Source organism: Curcuma longa, chromosome 15 (genome assembly GCF_044706935.1).
Source record: "Curcuma longa cultivar G26 ecotype Majalengka, Jawa Barat chromosome 15, ITB_CL_G26_1.1, whole genome shotgun sequence".
In the NCBI taxonomy this organism is placed as follows: domain Eukaryota; kingdom Viridiplantae; phylum Streptophyta; class Magnoliopsida; order Zingiberales; family Zingiberaceae; genus Curcuma; species Curcuma longa.
In genome coordinates this window covers 4,453,324-4,473,523 of record NC_133875.1, presented here as the reverse complement: position 1 = coordinate 4,473,523, position 20,200 = coordinate 4,453,324, and the positions used below count along the sequence as shown (strand labels likewise).

At 38.2% G+C, this 20,200-nt stretch overlaps 3 protein-coding genes, 1 long non-coding RNA gene, 3 other non-coding genes and 1 pseudogene across 9 annotated transcripts; 6 read left to right on the top strand and 2 right to left on the bottom strand.

The window, feature by feature from the left end:
* Positions 1–1,886: 1,886 nt before the first annotated feature.
* Positions 1,887–4,630, top strand: LOC141846071 (uncharacterized). 3 transcript variants are annotated; one of them, XR_012603317.1, is made up of 4 exons: positions 1,887–2,491; positions 2,590–2,628; positions 3,235–3,421; positions 4,470–4,630. It is a non-coding gene; the product is annotated as an uncharacterized LOC141846071 (long non-coding RNA). The 3 variants fall into 3 exon arrangements; XR_012603316.1 differs by lacking the exon at positions 2,590–2,628 and having other exon boundaries at positions 1,887–2,522; XR_012603315.1 differs by lacking the exons at positions 2,590–2,628; positions 3,235–3,421 and having other exon boundaries at positions 1,887–2,522.
* LOC141846833 (small nucleolar RNA snoR137) lies at positions 3,626–3,760 on the top strand. The gene has a single exon (XR_012603370.1). It is a non-coding gene; the product is annotated as a small nucleolar RNA snoR137 (small nucleolar RNA).
* On the top strand, positions 3,907–4,041 carry LOC141846834 (small nucleolar RNA snoR137). The gene has a single exon (XR_012603371.1). It is a non-coding gene; the product is annotated as a small nucleolar RNA snoR137 (small nucleolar RNA).
* LOC141846831 (small nucleolar RNA snoR137) lies at positions 4,235–4,366 on the top strand. Its single transcript, XR_012603369.1, has one exon. It is a non-coding gene; the product is annotated as a small nucleolar RNA snoR137 (small nucleolar RNA).
* Positions 4,631–5,343: 713 nt separating the features above from the next.
* On the top strand, positions 5,344–7,691 carry LOC141846070 (protein neprosin-like). The gene is made up of 7 exons (XM_074734057.1): positions 5,344–5,550; positions 5,633–5,719; positions 5,808–6,053; positions 6,346–6,516; positions 6,710–6,763; positions 6,848–6,994; positions 7,272–7,691. The coding sequence occupies exons 1-7, from the start codon at positions 5,344–5,346 to the stop codon at positions 7,689–7,691; spliced, it is 1,332 nt and encodes a 443-aa protein (XP_074590158.1).
* A 1,118-nt stretch (positions 7,692–8,809) lies between these two features.
* On the bottom strand, positions 8,810–10,661 carry LOC141846494 (GDSL esterase/lipase At5g33370-like). The gene is made up of 5 exons (XM_074734533.1): positions 10,400–10,661; positions 10,185–10,312; positions 9,831–10,073; positions 9,499–9,751; positions 8,810–9,042 (listed from the first exon to the last, which is right to left on the bottom strand). Exons 1-5 carry the CDS (start codon positions 10,659–10,661, stop codon positions 8,810–8,812), a joined length of 1,119 nt encoding a protein of 372 aa, XP_074590634.1.
* A 2,485-nt stretch (positions 10,662–13,146) lies between these two features.
* LOC141846571 (uncharacterized) lies at positions 13,147–13,685 on the top strand (annotated as a pseudogene).
* A 1,523-nt stretch (positions 13,686–15,208) lies between these two features.
* LOC141846460 (uncharacterized) lies at positions 15,209–20,111 on the bottom strand. The gene is made up of 3 exons (XM_074734509.1): positions 19,791–20,111; positions 17,061–18,748; positions 15,209–15,557 (listed from the first exon to the last, which is right to left on the bottom strand). The coding sequence occupies exons 1-3, from the start codon at positions 20,109–20,111 to the stop codon at positions 15,356–15,358; spliced, it is 2,211 nt and encodes a 736-aa protein (XP_074590610.1). The 3' UTR covers positions 15,209–15,355.
* Between the last annotated feature and the right edge of the window lie 89 nt (positions 20,112–20,200).

The window sequence follows — 20,200 nt, the reverse complement described above, 5'->3', positions numbered from 1 at the left end:
TTCTAATTGAATATTTGGTCAAATTACAATAATTTTAATTAAGTTGATTGAATTTTGACCGAATTAAAATAAATATTTTGATATATTAATATTTATGTATAATAATTTTGATTAAATAAAAGTAATATCATTGGATTTTTAATCAAAATTACTATAAACAATATCAAAACAAAAGTATTTTTAGAATAAAAAATTAGTATTATTTTTATATTTTAAAAAATCAGGATTTCTTTCGACGATAATAAAAACAAGCGATGTTTTTTTTTTCATTTTTGTCATTCCATTTTTAAAAAATTTGCTTAGAAAAAAAATAGCTCATCGTTAAATAAACTATTGAAGGAAGAAGAATGTTAATCTCGTTTACTATTGTAAATCATCTGCTTGCTGATGTTGGCATAGTTGGAGAATAACTCTTAAATTAGGACCATATAAATGCCAAGTACTAGAATTTCTTATCAATTTTTTATATTTGTGCCTTTTGTTGATTTTTTTTCACTAAAAAATTGTAGAATTTTTGCAATGGTAAACATAAAATAATTATAATTATTCTATAGGTACAGTAAAAGATGAAATCTATTATCCAATCATCTCATACGATCTCTCAAGACCCTCTCTACATCTTAAATCTCATTTCTATTATCTTCTGTATAAAAGGTGGAATCTGTCACCTTAGCAACCCTACATGGTCAGTCTACGGATAGAATCGGTAATTAGGTAAAGACTACAAGTAATTCATTTTTTACAAAATAAACATGAAAAAAATTTCCACCGTGGAAGTCTACAAGTTTCATTTACGTCCTCCTAAATAAACAGAGCCTTAAAGTTCACTTATTACGTGGAACATGATTTGTTAAAATCGAATTAAAGTTTTTTCTATTTTTATTTTTATTTAAAAAAAATATGATAATAAATGCCATTATAGAAGGCTTTCTACCATCACATTGTCCCATTGCAAATGCTAGCCTTCGATTTGCGACGATCATCACTATTTCATTCTTCACTAACAATAACTCCATGTACCGAGATAATAGTGCAGTGGCAAGATATCTTTTAATTTTCGTAGGATCCGATGAATTAACGAATAAATTTTTTATAGATGATTGATTTAAAAATGGTAGATGGATGGTTGTTGAACATTTTTTGATTTATCATAGTAGTCGATGAAAAATTTTTATAGAATCAAATCTAAGTTAGTAGTCAATGGAAAAATATGCCAACTAAAAAAAATAAAATAACAATAACTCCATCAAAATCAAAATGATAAAGTTAACATTCATCACAACAAAAGCTTTTCAATTTTATATTTCCTATAATAGCAAAAAATAATATTTTTTTTCTTCCATTTTATCTTTTTTTATATGTTTTTTTTTTAATTTTGTAACCTAGCACCAACATTGGGACCATGCACCATTATAAGGAAATTTAATCGCTTATATTTTGATTATTGAACTTGGTGAGCATTTAATGTAAATTTAATTATATATATACAAAGGACATATAACAAAAATATTGAAAAATGAAAAATTAATACAATATAAAAACATGTGAAAATTATAGGTGGATAAAAAAATAGGGATAAGGAGAAAAATTACTAGATCAAAATTGATAAAAGGGAAAAATTATGGTTTGCAATCAAATGAAATATGAACTATGATTACATATAAATTAATTTTATCAATAAATTTAAAAGTATTCTCCATTAAATTTCTACTAAACATTTTTTATATTTAGTTGGGCCTCTAGACCTACCCAAAGCCCAAACGCAACCGGCCCAACGGGTTTGGGTTTCGAGGAAGGGCGTTTCGGTAATTTGACCACTTAAAACCCTAGCAGCCACTCTATAAATACGCGATCCTACTCTGTTCGTCGCCTCGCCAGCCGTTGCAGTGTTCATGGCACGGACAACGCTTATGCCGGGGAAGTTGGTCTCTTTCTCTGCAAAGTTTGCATTATGCTCTTGTTTGTATTGTTATGAGCGTTTGAGTTATCTTTGCGTGTTTTGAGTCTTCGTCGATTTACTTACTGGAAGATCCGTGTTCGATGTTTCTAAGGGTCCGGAATCACTGACTGTGTTTGTCCACTGTTTGTCCTGTTGGCAGAAAATTTTAAGGTTTTCAGATAATATCTGACGTAGGGTCTCCTGCCTTGGTATGTTTGGTTGGTACGCCCTTTTAAGGTTTTCACTTCTACTGTAACTTCAGGTTTTTTTTCCTTTTTTGTTTGAAAAGATGAATCTTATGTAAAAATCGTATCATGGTTAGTGATGAAGTTACGGCTGCAAATAAAAGACAAGTCTTTGATTGATTGATTCGTTAGGGTTGTTTTGCATCTTCTACTTGGGTGTATAGAAGTGGAGGAACAGCTGGCAACAAGTTTCACTTGACACTGGATCTTCCGGTGGTCTCCACAGGCAAATGTGTGTTGGACAATGCTGGCACATAATTCATTTCGTCTTGGGTTGGGGACACTGTATTGGTCACAATCAAGAAGGGTAAAGAAGATTATACCAGCTTTTTCCATTGGTAATTTATTCCTATTGTAATTTAAGAATTTATCTAATAATTCCTTTCTATTTTGTCAATGCCTTAGATTCAGCAGTTTCCATGATGATAACTTTTACATGTGAAGGTATTAACATGATGAACAATTTAACTTTGTTTGTAACTTTTATTTTTCAAGCAAATGCTCTAAACAGGCATTTTTCTTTATACTTTATCTCTAGGAAAATATCATTATTGATAAATAGGTTATAGGTAGAATCTGATCAGTGCTATCTTTTAGTATCTATAGTTCTATATTTCTCATTATCATTTCACCGATAAAGTTTTTTATTTGGTGAACATTGTTTGTTGTTTAAAAGTCTTTTTGAGTCAATAAACTTCATTGAAAACTATGGGTGTTTGTGGCCTTTCCGTGAAAAGTTTAACATCCTCTTTCAGAATGTCATATTCCAGCTCACAGAATTATGAATCATTACGTCAGCTTACTGTCAATCAACAAATGTTTTTTTTGGTTATTTGTTCTATAGCTGGTAACTCACCTAATGTTCTATAGCTTAATATTATTGATTTGCTGGGGCAAACCAATGGTTTTATTCTTATTTTTTTAAAAAAAATCTGGGCGAAAATTTTCTTGATTCATGTAGCAGCAGTCTTGCTTGTATGTGATTCTGCTTGTTAATTGTTACTCACCTAATCAATCTACTTAATTTTTGTCAATATTTAATTTGTGTAGGCTTTGAAAGTTAAAATTGGACTTGTTATTAGTTCGGACTCAATTCTTCATGGTTGCTTCTATTCCAAGAAGTGTAGCCTGGTATTTTTATCTGCCATTCTGTTCAGAGAAGCATAGATTTGCCAGTACTGAACAGCTTGATGCTTTGTAAAGACATTGCTTCACCGGTTTTCTGATAAATTTCAATGTAAGTTAGTACTTGATAAGAAAACTAAACCAACGTCCTACTTTATGAAGACATGGATTTGTTTGTTAGTGTTAAACCTCATCATAATTTATAATCGCATAGGGTTACTGTTAACCGGTTCCAAATTTTCCCTGTGAAGGTTATATCTGTTAGGGGACTGCAATTGCTTGTACTACTTTGAAGTCTAATCTTTTGTTCTTTTCAGTTGCTTCTATTCCGGAAGAGTGGCCTAGTATTTCTACTGGGACATTCTGTAGAGAGGAGCATAAATTTATTACTCAGTTTTAAACAGCATGTTGTCTTATAATGGCATCGTGTTACCTGTCTACTGATAAATTTTCATCAAAGATTAAATTACCTGTTAATATAACCTAGCAGATACAGCTTTATCCTGATTCACTTGTGAAGGTTATACCTGTTAGGAGACTGAAGCCGAGACTGCAATTGCTTGTACTACTTTGAAGTCTAATCTTTTGTTCTTTTCAGTTGCTTCTATTCCGGAAGAGTGGCCTAGTATTTCTACTGGGACATTCTGTAGAGAGGAGCATAGATTTATTACTCAGTTTTAAACAGCATGTTGTCTTATAATGGCATCGTGTTACCTGTCTACTGATAAATTTTCATCAAAGATTAAATTACCTGTTAATATAACCTAGCAGATACTACGTGTCTCTGTTCCCAGCTTTATCCTAATTCACTTGTGGATTTCTATTGGAATATATTATTGAGGAAAGCATATTTTTGTTTGCATTCTATTTTCTCCTGATATTTTGTGTATATTTTGAACTTTGATAAGATTTCTTCTGATCTTTAGTTGCTTCTTCTGTAAGAGTGGCCTTCTCTGTCATGGGGTCATTCTGTAGAGGAAAGCATAGATTTATCTGTCAGTATTAAACAGCATGGTGCTTCCCAATGGCATTGTGTTACCTGTCTCCTGATAAATTTTCATCCTTACTGTGTTCGATCACAAGAGATAGGTCAAGTTCTAAACATTACTTGTGCTTGGCTTAGAACTAATATATGTGATCTTTTCTTGTGTTTCCTGTAGGTGGCTCACTGCTCTGTCACTGGAATTGATCATCTGGGGCTTAGATCTTCCAAAACATACATGATTATATGTTTATTGTTACCCTTTACAAAAACTATGCAGATGATGTATGTATTTTTTTTGTGTGAAATTGAGTATTAAATATCATCTTGGCTCAGTTACCACGATATTGTAATGGTGAAACAGTGACTGATTGAATTCAGAGATAGAGAGAGAAAAAAAATTTAATTGCTGGGGCTGATGCAATTAAAAGCCTGTCTGCTGTGGCGTACCCGACAGCAGCCCCCGCCTTAATTATTCGAACCATGACGTGTGTACTACCTGCGGGCGGGGAACAACATGGCGCCATATTTTTGTATATATTATTCTGTCTCAGGGTGGTTGGTTCCCGAGAGGGCACAATTGTAATTAAGGGTGTGATTAGTGAAATCACCTCAAATACCTTTCATTTTATCTATCTTATATCTCATTGTGGGGTTAATGATATTTAACCTTGTATTGTTCAAATAATTCTTCTGATTAATTTCTCATCTAAAGAATATCTCAAATCTAAGCTTTCACTCACATCACATAAACAAATTACAAAAAGTATAAAATTACATCCCCGTTGACTTTTAAATCTGTGTTCATCTTCGAGTAGATTGTTGACTTGTTTAGAAATTAAACATGATTAAATTTATGTGTGATTAGTGAGGTGGCAGTTAGGTCATTGAAGTTGCCATTAAGTTGGTAGGTCAAGCCTTTACAAAGAGTCTTCAATCCCATCATCTTCTCCTCCTCCTCCTCCTCAATGGACGCCCTGGCGCTCGCCGTGGTGCCCACCTCTCGCATTCATCTATAAACCGTCGTCACCGGTCGCACGACAACGAGGACCATGAAGACGATGACGACCGTCAAGGACGCTCACCTCCTCCTTCTTCTTCTTCGTCTTCTTCTTCTTGTCTTTATCTTTTTCAGCAGGGATGTCTTAGCTCTCGCGACGCCGTCCAACCACACGAGGCGAGCTGTGACTTCGCTCGAGCTCGCGAGGATTCAGCGTCACTTGGAGAAGATCAACAAGGCCGGAGTTAGAAGCATCGAGGTATATATGTGTGTGTTTGTATATATATCGAACGAGTTGCGTTCTTGGTGTTGGAGTTTTGATGAGCGCGCGCGATGAGCAGAGTCCTGATGGAGATACCATCGACTGCGTTCCTCGGCACCGGCAGCCGGCGATGGATCACCCCCTGCTGAAGGATCACAAGATCCAGGTGATCACGCTCGATACACGCGGCTTCCGGTCGCGATATCATCCTGATCTCTTCTTCTTCTTCTTCATTAATCCCGCTTTTGTTTCAGAGAGCGGCGGAGAGGCCGAATGCAGTGCGTAATAACTCCGGCGGGAGCGCGGCGTCGCGGAGGGCGTGGCAGGCGTGGCACCACGCCGGGCACTGCCCGCGCGGGACCCTCCCGATACGCCGGAGCCGCGTCGACGATGTTCTGAGAGCCAAATCGCTGTTCCACTTCGGGAAGAAGCCGCCGCCGCCGCCGCCTCTCGCGCCGAGGGCCGCTGCGCCTGATGTGGTCAGTGGCAACGGCCACGAGGTGAGCCTTGTTCCTTAAATCAATGGCGTTCCTTTAGACAAGAAGAGGAAGCCATGACTTAATTTCCTGACGATCGATGAGTGAAGAGAACTCAAAGCAATACTTCAAAAGCACGCATGCACTGATCGAATGAACTATAGAACGCATTCATTAGGGTTGAAGTAAGGGAGGAGGAAGCTATCATGACTTACATGCATGATCCATTCGATCACTAGCTTATCCGTCCAAATAAACAAGCAGGAAGCTTCTTTAATTTTGTCAACTGTTTTTTTTTTTCTATTTTTGTTTGTAGCACGCAATAGCATACACAGTGGACGGCGGCGAGTTCTACGGGGCGAAGGCGACCATCAACGTTTGGGATCCGTCCGTCCAAGTAAACAGCGAGTTCAGCCTCTCCCAGATGTGGATTCTCTCGGGGTCATTCGACGGCTCAGATCTCAACAGCATTGAAGCCGGTTGGCAGGTAATTAATTTGATTAACTATTTATTTATTTATTCATTTATTTTAACAAAATTGGACGAGCATTAATTGAGCCCTTCACTAATTTCCACGACACATATTTCCAAGCCGAGATCATAAATGCCAGAAATAAATAAATAAATATTTAATAAATAATTAATTAATTTCTCAGAAATTCGAAATTTGGTTTAGTCAGGTCAGCCCTGAGCTGTATGGGGACAGCAGGCCGAGGCTCTTCACCTACTGGACAGTGAGATCTCAAAAATTATTTTTTATTTTTTTATTTTTAAAAATTAATTTTATTATTATTATTATTGTTTTATTGTGTAAACAGAACGATGCCTATCAAGCCACTGGCTGCTACAATCTCCTCTGTTCAGGGTTTGTGCAAACCAACAGCAAGATCGCCATTGGAGCTTCCATTTCCCCTGTTTCTTCCTTCAATGGCAGTCAATACGATATCACGATCCTCATTTGGAAGGTAAATCCTAAAGAATTGTAAGTTTTATCGTCGTCGAGTCATCTTTGTAGTCGACTAGAACGGAGACCAGAGATGTAGACGTATAGAAATAGAGGACGAATAAGAAAGTAAATGGAGAGCAACTCCACAATATATAGAAATTTGTTCCAAAATTTATATGGAAAAATTAGGGGTGTTTTGGTAAAATATTTTGTTTTTGTCTAAATGGACCTTGTGAAAATGGTATTTGATTGATTTTGTCATTTTGACCCCGATAGTTTGTGTGTATTTGGATTAGGACCCGAAGTTGGGGAACTGGTGGATGGGGTTGGGCGACGGGGCGCTGGTGGGGTATTGGCCGGCGGAGCTGTTCAGCCACCTGTCGGAGCACGCGACCATGGTGGAGTGGGGCGGCGAGGTGGTGAACGTGCGGCCCGACGGCGCGCACACCGCCACCCAGATGGGCTCCGGCAGCTTCGCCGCCGCGGGGTTCGCCCGGGCCAGCTACTTCCGCGACCTCGAGGTGGTCGACACCGACAACACCCTCGCCTCCGTCGGCGCCATCGCCACGCTCGCCGAGAACACCAACTGCTACGACATCCGGAGCTTCGCGGCCGCCGGAGAAGAAGAAGAGAACGACGACGACGACGACGCCCATGTCGGTTGGGGGACCCACTTCTACTACGGTGGTCCCGGTAACGGACCCCGGTGCCCGTGATTGGCTGACAATCATTTGATTGCTTTAATTTTGGATATATAAATATATAAAATATCTCTCTCGATCGAGATTTCGTGCATGTTTTGTGAGCTCTAAATTGCATAATATATAATGTAACTTAATATTTTTAATAGCTCTTCGAAATAATTTTAGATAAGAGATTTTCATTTATTTATTCCTAAATAATCGTAAATAAAATCGTTTGATCACTGTAAAACTACATAAAAATTGTATTTTCCACGAATAATTATTCGTCCTTACATGACGAATGAAAATATATTTTTTTACAGATTAATGATTATTTAATTTTGTGATAAAAATAATTTCGTAGATAAATTTGACGATGAAAATCAGATTCGTCATTAAATTGATGATGAATAAATATTTTTTATTACATAATTTGACAACGAGTTATTATCCATGAAAATATTTTCGTTGTCAATTTCATCGCCAAATAATTTTGTGATGATTTTTTCCATCACAAACTACCTTCATTGATTATTCAAACTTGCTTAGATTTTTTTTTACTAAACTTGATTTATTTAGATGTTATTAAGCTTTTAGTTTAAGGCTATTTGATTATTTGAAAAATTTATAAATTTTAACTTGTTTGATTGGTTATTAAACTTTATAATACAAGTTTATCTGTTCATAAATTTTTTTTATTATTTATCATGTTTATGAACAATTCATAATCCCTTTTCATGAATATTAACGAGCGAAATGTATTTATGTTTTAGTTTGTTCGTTTAGTTTAACAAGTTGTTTAAACTTGTTTATTTAATTGACTTTATATGTATTGTATAAATATAGTTAAATTTTTACCCAGTCGAATATTAAGTTTGCTCGTGAATTTATAGCGATAAAAAAGTCATCAAAATTAATTTATGGATAAATAAATCATTAATGACATCCTTATTCCTCATCGAAACAAGCACACCACAAATAACCAAGTTGCGACAAGCACATCCAAATCGACCTTATTCCATTAAGGTCCATCACTCACAACTAATCCTCTCTCATTACCCCCAAAACTATACTAATTAATTACTAATTACTTGAGCTAACCAAATCGAAACTCATGATCTTGACCTATTTATCTATCGATCGAGTTCAAGTCAAGTGCGAGCATCCATAGCAAGGATGGAACTCAAATTCATAGGGCTCATGTACTCCTCGGTTCCGAGCATGAATTGGCTCACAATGATCCGACATGCTCGCTCACTCGGGTGGAATGCATCCCAAAAGGCGTAGATGTCTCGGTTCTCACATAGGCACGACAACATAGTGCAAATTCCGATTCCGTTGTAGGGTCCTTGGCCACAACAAGCTATCTTCGATGTGACGAAACCTAGAAGAAAAATATATATTAGAGCCCTTTGAGTTATTTTTTAACAAAACATATATTGATATTTTTTAAAAATTAAGGGAAAAAATTACTATAGAAGGTTGGAAATGGAAATACATCAAACTAAGAGGACCTACACGAATATATGCATATTGTCAGAAAATTCATTTTACCCCGTATCTTATACAAAATTTCAGATCACACCTCTGATATTTTACACTTCATCAAAGTGCTCCTATAAAATTAACAAAATATGCTACTAGCTTTTAACTTATTATTTTACATTAATCCAAATATTTAACTAAAACTCTCTCTAATCATCATATATACACTAAAAACCTTAAGGAAGGAGAGAATATTTCAATATAAAAAAGTTTTGAAGTATTTTGAAAACGTTTGCTAAATTTTAGGGGCCAGTTTAAAAATTGCCCTGGTCAATTAGGGTAGGTTCGTAATTACCGTAAGCCTGAGGGTTGGTTATGAAGTCCATGTTCATCTGGTAGGCGTTGACGGCGACGAAGACGTCGGCGCCGACCTCCGCGTTGAGGTCCTTCAACAGTTGGATCAACTGCGGGTTGTACATGTCCGGAACGCGCATCAGCTCCGGGTCGCACTCGCCCGTCCTGCTCCTCAGCGCCAGCTCCGCCGGCACGCACCCCAGCGGCCCCACCCCCGTCACCAGCACCCGCCTCGACCCCAGCTCATACAGCCTCTGCTCGATCATATCACCAGCATTACATAATCAGCGACGGCGATCTTCCGATCATCGTTCGATGGAATGAGGAGCTTACCCTGAGGACCTTCTTGTACTCGGAGATGACGTAGCGGATGTAGTCGGGGAGGGAGAACTGGCGGGAGCGGAGGGAGTAGGGGACCAGGTAGTAGTTGTTGACGAAGTCGTTGCCGCCGATGGTTATCAGCACCAGCGCGTCGTTCACCAGCCGCCCCGCCGCCTCCGGCCCCACCACCGAGCTCAGCCGCTGCTGGTACTGCTCGAAGTAATGCAGCTGCTTCGTGATCCTGATGATGTTCGCCTGCGCGCGCGCGCAAACAAAAAACAGAGGACGATTTACATTAATTTGATTTTCCATGAAGAAGAAGAAGAAGATGATGAAGAAGAAGAAGTCGTTGAGACGGAGACTGACAAACTGGATTCCGGTGTCGTTGAGGATCCCAACGCCGGCAGACGCAAAGTTTGCACCGACCAAGAGCCGCTCACCTTGGAGCTCAGGGCTCAAGTACGGCAGCACGGGCTCCGATCCAATGTACTCGCCTGAGAATTGACCGATACGATACGCTCGTAAAAACATTCATTTTCTGCGATTAAAATAAAGTGGTCGATCGGTAATCTTCACTTAACTGACTATGTCAGGGATGTTCTTGGCGTTGGAGAAGCGGCCGGTGGCGCGGTGGCTGGGCGTGTCGATGCCGTATGGGGGCTGGTCGGCGCGCGCGGTGGTGGCGAGGTAGTTGTTGTTGCCGTTGTCGACGAGGGAGTCGCCGAAGACGAAGAAGGCGCGGGCAGCCACCGCAGGCGTCGGGAGCGAGGTCAGGGTCAGGAGGAGGAGTACGCCGGAGATCGCCGGAGCCAGCAAAGAGGTGGTCAAGCCGGCGGCTGCCATGGCGATGGCGTACGTACGTCTGGGATACGATGATGGATCAGTTTAGGATGCGAAAGGAACGTGAAGGAAGGTTTGTATATATAATTCGGAGAGCATCAGATTTGAAAGCTGCCCTTTAAATATTCCTTCACCAAATTAGATGGCGGAGAAATTAATGATGGAATACTTTTTCACCATTTTTATTTTTATTTTGCCAAAGTCTAAAAAACAGAAATATTGGTTGAAAAGTAACATTTTGAATTGGATCATGACAATCAAATTCAATTATTAAACATTAGATCTTTCATATATTACACAATTATTATTTCCGCTGGATGTAGTCAATGGTTAAATTATCCGTCAATAATACGTCACTTCAACCGTTGTTGGTCCTGCCAATGAAGGAGCTTGAAAAGGAAGAGCTGAACGAAGGGGTCAGCGAGACACCGAGGATTCCCGACAGGCCACTTCGACACTCAAGTCGAGAGCAAGAAAGAATGAAGAAGAAGATGTAGTATGCGTGTGTAGAGAATTTGAACGAATTTCCTTCATACCTGTGGAGACTTATATAACAATCAGAGAGACACGATTTTCGGGAAGTAACGTACATGATGAGCTGTCAAATGAGCTAATAATGCGGCATTAAAGGCACGATCTCTGATAGTTGTCAATCATCCAACGGCTCAACAAAGATGATTGATTATCTTCATCTGGCGGTTGTGAGCATAAGTGTGTGGGAATTTCGGGAACCAAATTTAGGAACTTAGTAACCGCCCTTATCCTTTTGGCAAAGTTGATAAATTTGGTTCTCTTTGATCTTGAGCCGAGGAGCGATCGGACCATTTAGTAGCCGAGCTGACTGAATTGACTAAACTTGAAGTTGGAGCACATGTGGCCGAGCTATTTGAGCGACCAAGCTGTGAGAGCATGTAGCTGAACTATCTAGGCGGGCGAGCTGTGAGAGCAAGTGACCGAGCTATTTGCACGGCTGAACTGTGAAAGCATGTGGCTGAGCTGTTTGAAGCGTTACTAAGTCAGTCAAAACACAGTTTGCCTATTGATCGTTCGACATGCCAGGTCAGATGCTATCTCGGATCGATTATTGACCCCTTTCTGCCATGGCAGACCGACAAAGACCCGCCATATCAATTATAAAATGGAGAAATTATTTTCCGTCGATCATTAGATAAAATGAAGAAATTAATTATTAGAAACTTGTCCAATTTACAATTTGGCACTTGTGTTTCTCGTAATTACTTGATTGACCTTGCTAGTTCGACTACCTCTTCGGCTAACCTAACCTAACCTAACTTAATTGGGCCGACCAAAAGAAGTTAGTCTCGACTAATCACACAGTAACTATTTACTTTGTTTTCAGTAACAGTAATGGACAGAGTTCACCTACAATTTCAAACAACATTTAATGATGAATAAAATTGGATCAAATCTACTGCTTCACAACTCATTTTTGCAGCTATTTATTTCCCTTGTCGTTTACTTTTTTTCTGAACACTCATCTTGTCCATTGTCCTCTTCCTTTCCATGAGACAAGAACCATGTTTCTCTTGGAACATAACTGATCTCGAGTGAATTACAAGTTCTATAGCAGAGTTCACTGCCGTGAGGTTGATGGGGATGAATTGAATGTGTCGTTGAGCCATAAGTTGGCCAGATGAACTCACCGACCAGAATAACTGAATTGCTGTTGGGAGTGGCAAGCACAAATTGACAGTGTGACAACGCACACGGGAGCCTATCGAACCGGGAGTTTTAACTGTCGATCGATCGGGATCTCAGAGACACCGGAAGTAAGTAGTAACTGATAACAGCCTGTTTAGTACTGACTGACCACCATTCATGCGCTGTGCCCAGCAATGCCACCGACTAGCCCAACTGCAACTTCATGCTTTAAAAGCTCTGCAGTAGGAAATTGAAAACAGAAACATAGAAACAAAAAACAGGTTTGAATTTCATGAGATGTAGATTTCTACTTATGATCAGGGACAGCTAGTGTGTGTGTGTGTAAATCTAGGGATCAAACAGTAAATTCTGTTATGAAATTTTGGTAGTTAAGTTAGTTACCATGATCATCTAAATTTGGTTAATTGAAAATCAAAATTTTGGAATTGCAGGGGTATTTTGATATGCATATTGTCAGGTTCGATAACATTTGTCATCGTATCGTATTCGGTTCGATAGACCGGAGTGTGATCCAAATGACTAATAAGCTATTTTTTGGGGGAGAGAGTTATTTTAGTAGCTAGGAGTCTATGCTCTATTAATTTGGCTAAGGTCAATTGAATCAATCACCATTTTAGTAGAGCTGACTCAATTGATTGACTTGATCATCGTCGGCTGGACCGAATGTTTCAACCCGTTGGACTAGCCTAGCATTCGTCCCAGTCAACTCACTCGCTTTGTCGAACCCACTGAGCTCACTTGGATCTGTAACTCACTTGGTCCACCCAAATCGGATGCAATATAAGGCTTCCTATGTTGTTGGGCAATGCCAGTGCAACCCATTATTTTATCTTCTCCGGCGTCGGCGCCGTCAGCGGCATCCTCAGCGGGTCCCGCTTCGACCTCGATCGACGTCGGCCTCAACGGCGACGCCGACCAGAAGCGAGTCCGCCGCATCGCCCTAACTGTCGAGCCCACGCAAGGCATCGCCGCCTACACCTCGGCCGAAGAGATCCACCTCAGCGCCGACTACATCGCGAGGCACAACAGCGGCGACCTTCGCATGGAAGTGGCGGGCGTGCTGGACCACGAGGTGGCCCACTTGCGGCGGTGGAACGGGCGTGGCGGCGCAAACGGCGGCCTCATCGAGGGAATCGCCGACTATGTGCAGCTCAGGGCGGGGTACGCGGCGGAGGGGAGCGGTGGGATCAGGGTTACGACGTGACGGCGCGGTTCCTGGATTACTGCGACCGTCGGATGGGCGGCGGGTTCGTGGCGGCGCTGAACGCGAAGATGAGAGACGGATATAGCGTAGACTTCTTCGTTGACCTGGTAAGGTAGACGGTAGACCAGCTATGGAGCTAATACAAGGTCAACGTCAACATCAACGATATGTCTAAATTCATTTTTAATTGTCAACATTGAGCAGTCAGAATTGAAATAAAAATCATTAGAAACTTTATCATGCAATATTATTAAAATATTGTAGTTATAATATATATATCGAAGTAATAATATTATTTCACTAAAATTCTTTTTGTGCCATATGTTATTTATATATTGGTATTTGACTTTGACCTCTAAGATGTACTGTCAAGATGTGCTAAAATAGTGTGACTTGCAAAGTGAAGACTTTGACGACCCAACTCCATCAAAATTTTCTTCTTCTAATTTTCAAAATATAAATAAAAATATTTATCGTGGTATCCAACTTTATCATCTTTTCACACAACTAATTGAAAAATATCTAAAATAAAAATAAAACTTATATATGATATCCATCGTCTTAAAAAAAAATTTTACGATAAAGTATTAAAAAATATTATATGAAAAATTCTAAAATATAAAAAGATTAGTATAATATATATTGAACTAATTAATGATATACATAAAAATATAATGACAAGGGTGAAAATTTTAGATTGATTAATTGAAACGTTTCATATAAAAATACGATTACATCAAGAATTAATGTTAAATTCCTAAACACATTTTTATACCACATTGATATTCGTCGTAACCAACTGCACTAGATTTACATCCTCACAGATGGTCGTGGGACCGACCGTGTGGGGCCGCTAAGGTGGCAGATCCACCTTTTTACAGATGATATTATTTTAGTAGATAAAACATATGAAGAAATAAATACTAAATTTGAATATTGGAAGGAAACGTTAAAAGTGAAATGTTTTAGATTTAGTAGAGTAAAAACAGAATATATGAAATTTAAATTTAATAATATCAGACGATAAGAAAATTATTAATTAAGAAATGACGAGTTGTTTGTAGCTACGAGTTTTAAATACTTAAGATTATTTTTTCAAAAGGATGGAAAGATTGAGAGAGATGACTTACATAGAATATAAATAAGATGGTTAAAATGAAAGAGAACATCAAATATTCTATGTGATCATAAAATACTTCTAAAATTTAAAAGAAAATTTTATAAAATGACGATTAGACTCGCTATATTATATAAAGTTGAATATTGAACTATGACTTGAGCACATGAAAAGAAGATGAAGGTTGCAAGATAAAGAATGTTAAAGTGGATGTGCGAACATACAAGGATAAATAGAATAAGAAATGAAAGTATTAAAAAAAATCGAGATTGTACCTATTGAGGGAAAACTCATTAAGACAATTACCTTCTCTTAGACTAGCAAGTAGTGCTTCTCTCCGTCACCAAGTTATTGGCAAAAGACTATATCGATTTTGTTCTTTCATTGAGCCAAATGCAAAAACAATAACACCAGCAATGTTTGGATCAATTTCATTCTTTTTTGTTATGTTACTTAAAGCAAATGCATTTTAAGGTTTCAAAACTAAACATATCCAATCCAACCATATGACTATCGACAGTGAAAACATTTACCGACTACCGTTCATGAAAGCAAGCATTTGAACTTCAAATTTCCAAACTGATGTTTTCTGTAATATAAGAATGGAACAAAATGATATAAAATGCGTCTGACTGGAAAAGGATATGGTGCATGCACCTGTATAAAAGAATTGGTGTGGCACAGAAGAATAGTTTAGTTTTTTTGATGCTTCTCTGGGATTGAAAGCTCATCCGCAAGCATGAATGAAAGATCATGCATCTGTGACACCAACTTCTCCACATTGGATTTAGCGTGCTCTGAATTTAAGTTAGCATCAAAACTTCCAATGTTTTCATTTGCATTCCATAAAATAGAATGAGGATCCAAGGTAGTCTTCTCGTCCACTTCATTGGTCCTGGAAATAAAGAAGATAAATTGAGAAAAATGCTGCAGGCTTCAAGTATGAGTTACAGGCAATGTATATATGCATTGAAGACTCAGCAATATGTTGTTCAATCTCAGCAAAGACGAGAAGAGTACAAACTAACTTTGAATTATGTTGAGCAAATAAATCTGGAAAGATAAAAGAGGAAAAATCAAATGCAGAGGGTAGAGGAACGACAGTACAAACAGGAGACCAGCAATATCTACTAATTAATCACCACAATGCTTAGTTGCCAGACTGCTGGCAGCATGAGAAAGGAAAGTGAAATGTAGAGAATGGAATAGGAAATATATGAAGACTCAAGAAAGGAAGAAAAGGTATTGAGTCAGAAAAATCAAACAGGTAACCATGCAAGAGAACAAGTGCACAGTTAGTTTTCACCATTTTCCCCACAAGTGTAACTCATTTTTTCCTAAACTAAAAAATTTGTAATTTTAATAATAGACTAGAAGAGTTTTTCTTAAAAACCATCAAATATGTTGCTTTTTCATGAAAAGAAACCAAATATGAGATCTAACGCTTTTGTTTTTTTTTCTCACTTGTACTCCCTTTTAACTCCAAATTTGTTTTGCAAGCATACCCTCCATCTCACTGTTTTCAGGTTAATTGTACTGATCCTGATCTCATAACCTTAGTAAATACAGTAACAATTCTGATCCTCCAATCTTCATCTTGAACTAAAGCTAGTAATGCTGGCTACTGGTATATAAAGACAGAAATCATGTGAAAATCTTCAAGCCAATTAATAAATTATTATTATCTATTAAACTCATATACTACTTGTGGATTACCATCATTTCTCTTTCTTCATCCCACCATCATTAACTGTCAAAGACCACATCCAGAATGTCAAAAGCTAAATGAGTGCCCGACACTTTTATGGGCAGATTCAGGATTTCTCATTATGCTGATTCTTCACTAGAATTTTGTTTTGTTATAACAAAAATTTTCAGCTGCAAAGATATATTGTACAACTGAAAACTCTGAAAAAAAAGAAGTGAAAACTCGAGATAAATGATTAAATATATCAAAGTGCTGGCTACAGACCATTCTACCCTCCTCTTTCCTTAGGCACAACATTTACTGCACTTTTCTTCTGTTTTCACTTTTTTCCTTTCTGCATATTCATTTTAATCCAGTTCTGATACTCCATGTAACCGTCAAAGTTTACACAGTGAGTAACTTAACAGATGAAATCAAACAATGTATAGCTTGTGTGGAAAAGGATGGAACAGAAACAAGGACAGAAGTCTGGAAGCAATAATAAGATGATAATCAGAAAGAAGTTTGAACTTGATATGACTGCTGCAGTTTATATTGTCAGCATGAAAGTGTTCTTAAATATGGATAAAATCATGAGACTGCATTTTCCAAATCCTCAATGAATCATTTGCTATTTTCAATTATCCACATTGCGATTTTTTATAATTTAGGTTTTCAGTTAAAATAAACTACCAGCAGGTAAAGGTATACCTATCAAATGTCAAAACATCCAGTTGGCTGTTATTCTCATCAGAGTGGTGCTTTTGGATTTCCACCGCATCAAAAAAGCCATCTGTCTTCATACCTTGATGGTGAATTGAATTTGTTTCTGAAGGATGCACAAATACAGGAACAATAGATTGTTCTCCATGATCAGATGAACTTTCTCGTACCTCCACAGAGCTGGTAAAATCTTGCCAATCATCAAACTCATCATCATGCCCATTTGTGGATTCTTTTTCTTGCAAAGGCCAAGTATCTATTGACTTTGTTTCTGAAGTTAGATCAAGAAATGTAGAATTAGACTGAGACTCCACAATCAATGATTTAGCTGGGACTTCAGGAAAGCTAGCAAAATCTTGCCAATCATTGGAATCATCATCTCCATGAAAGGGCTTACTCTTGTCCAAATCCTTTGTGCTGCTGGTAGGCCAGGAACCAACTGCATCTGTTTTTAAAGAATCCTTAAATGGGAGGATTCCATTTTGTGCTTCTTGATAGATTGCATCTTCCACTGCAGCAGCACCAGAACTGCTAAAATCTTGCCAAGCATCAGAAGAATCATCATGACCAACATCCATGTTTATCAAACTATCAGATCTTGTATTGGAGCTCATATGCATTGGAGTGACAGACTTATTTAATGTTATGTCTGATTGTGTCCTATGAACTATAGAACTTTCCTGCTGTCCAAAGCTAGCAAAATCTTGCCAATCATCAACAGAATCACTTTTTCCAACTACTGTTTTATTACTTTGCAATTCATTTTCACTGCTTTCAGGGAAGAGGTAATCTGACTTTGTTGTAGGAGAATCTCCAAACAGGTTCATTACAGTTCTCTTTTCCAGACTTGATGAAGTTCTCCTTGCTGAGCTGGTAAAATCTTGCCAATCCTCAATGGAATCATCCGTCAGATTATTTTGAGTAGATGTGTCAGATTTTGTGATGCTGCTTGAAGGCCATATATCATCTTGAACAGAAAATCCAGAGATATTCTTTATGGCACTATTCCCTTTATCAATGTGAGTTTCATCTTTGAGTGAATTTGAAGACTCTATTTTTGCACTCACCATGGGCCAAAAATCATCTTGAAGTTCATTGTTGACTGATGTCAGTGGACCTGACTGACTTTGAATTCCTCCAAGTGCTTCTATTTTCTCATGTTGGTCTATAGTATCTTCAGTTATTGCAGCATTAGGAAGACTGCTAACTGAAGAATCCTGAAAAAGTTCAAGTGATTTGGGACTGACAGCAGAAGTGCTACTAGCAGGATGAAACTCAGCATTCCAGGCACCAAATGATCCATCAACATTACTGCTATAAGTGCTTGTTTTCATCTCTGAAGTCTGAAGTTTCCCAAACACATTAAAGTTTTCAAAAGCAGAAGACACATGATTTTTTGCCTCTCTATTCTGCCTTGGAATAAACTCATCATTGACATCTGGAGCAATAGAAGATGCCTCTCCCTTTCTTTGAGGAAAAAGATTATCAAGATCAACTCCAGTCAAGCTTAAAGCATTTGTATTGGGGACAGGTGATCCGCTTGTGTCATCAACATCCTCCTTATCTGAAGGCCATTTTAATACAAGGTCCAAGAGATCAGACAAAACTAACTCACTCTTGGGTGTGTCCTGACCCTTTTTTGAGCTACTTGTCTCCATGTCCAGTAAAACAGCTTCCTGCAGAATGGCTCAAGTAAATATGCTTAGGTGTTACCCGGAAAGTTCAAAGATAGCAGTATAGATATCACTGTTATTAGCTGATCAGTTATCAACAATGTTCAATCCCTGGTCCTTCACTATTGTAGCAAATTACCAATTCAATAATGAATAAGCCAGAGGTCCATTCATCCAGAAGTATATCTGAATATAGTAAAGAGTAACTTTTGATCTACAATAATATTAGATATAATAATTATTGATATTAATACAATTGAGAGTTTGGAATATGATATCATGAGCTAATGAGTCCTTAACAAGGAGCATAGTTTTGTTACACTATCAGAAGGCCAAAAAATACTAAGGTAACATGGAGCATCAGAATAGACTACTAGATACACTTAATTCATTGTCAAAAATCATCATACTAATCAATGCTTCTCACCACAAAAGTACAGATATCCAAGAACTTGGATCAACCCTACATTATTTCAACATGAAAGTTAACCTTCATCTAGGATGCCAAACAAAAGAAAGCATAAACCCAATGACTTATTGCATACACAAACTTTGAGATATCCAATTTGTCGTCTCTTCCACTATGCGTGGTTAGAGTAAGCATGAAACACATGATAAAGATCACAAATTTACAGAAGATATGAGAGCTACAGTGCTGGTCAGAAAATTTTTAATTAAGAAAGATATTTCAGTGTTAATACTGCATTTTTCTACTTGTTGCAAATATGAAAGAATATACATCCATTTTCTTAACTGGTCGATCAATAAGAAATAAAGTCATTTATAAAAATAAATAAATAAATACAATTGTTGATGTTCTCGATCTTAAATAAGAACTGGGTGTAGAACTTTTCCTTTCCTTTCATTATTTTTTCTCTTTCCTGCGAGTCTATAGCTTATCCTTTCGAGTTTAACGAGTAAGCAGAACAAGAATTTCTTCACAAAAAAGCAAATTTCATCAAATATTCATCGATAGGCTCTCGCAGAAAGTAGCTCCTTAGTAAAACAAGAAAGGATTGAGCCCAAAGAAGAGAAATTTACTCACAGATCCATCCAGCCCGAGGAAGTCGAGAAGCTTTCGGCACCCAACGGTGGAATTGAACGAGATCGAATGGGATGACCCTTCCTTCCTCCGATCGTGGCCGCAATAGATACAGATCGTGGACTGCAGGCCTCGGAGGAGGCCGCCGCGGCACCGTTCGCAACGGAGGGAGGGAGAGAGTTCCGGATCGAGCGCAGCAACCGCGTCGCGTATGGAAGGAAGTTGCGGCGATGAGTCGGCGGGTTCATAGGACGGCAAGCCGGCCTCCCGCCGGAGACCCTCTTGGAGTTGCCGAATGCGAGCCGACGGGATCTCGAACGCCATGAATTGAAGTTGGTGAGAAAATGGGTCGAGTTCGGATTCGGTGCCAATATACGCTTTATTTATTTATTAATATGAATAATTATTTTAAC

Excerpts from the sequence above, each read along its gene's own strand:
- LOC141846460 (XM_074734509.1), bottom strand. The coding sequence starts at position 20,111 with ATGGCGTTCGAGATCCCGTCGGCTCGCATTCGGCAACTCCAAGAGGGT. Across the intron at positions 18,749-19,790 it reads TCCTCGGGCTGGATGGATCT|GAAGCTGTTTTACTGGACAT; the intron begins GTGAGTAAATTT and ends GCCATTCTGCAG. Across the intron at positions 15,558-17,060 it reads GATGTTTTGACATTTGATAG|GACCAATGAAGTGGACGAGA; the intron begins GTATACCTTTAC and ends CTTTATTTCCAG.
- LOC141846070 (XM_074734057.1), top strand. The coding sequence starts at position 5,344 with ATGAAGACGATGACGACCGTCAAGGACGCTCACCTCCTCCTTCTTCTT. Across the intron at positions 6,517-6,709 it reads GCATTGAAGCCGGTTGGCAG|GTCAGCCCTGAGCTGTATGG; the intron begins GTAATTAATTTG and ends TGGTTTAGTCAG. Across the intron at positions 6,995-7,271 it reads TCACGATCCTCATTTGGAAG|GACCCGAAGTTGGGGAACTG; the intron begins GTAAATCCTAAA and ends TATTTGGATTAG.
- LOC141846494 (XM_074734533.1), bottom strand. The coding sequence starts at position 10,661 with ATGGCAGCCGCCGGCTTGACCACCTCTTTGCTGGCTCCGGCGATCTCC. Across the intron at positions 10,313-10,399 it reads GAACATCCCTGACATAGTCA|GCGAGTACATTGGATCGGAG; the intron begins GTTAAGTGAAGA and ends GTCAATTCTCAG. Across the intron at positions 9,043-9,498 it reads AACCAACCCTCAGGCTTACG|GTTTCGTCACATCGAAGATA; the intron begins GTAATTACGAAC and ends TTTTTCTTCTAG.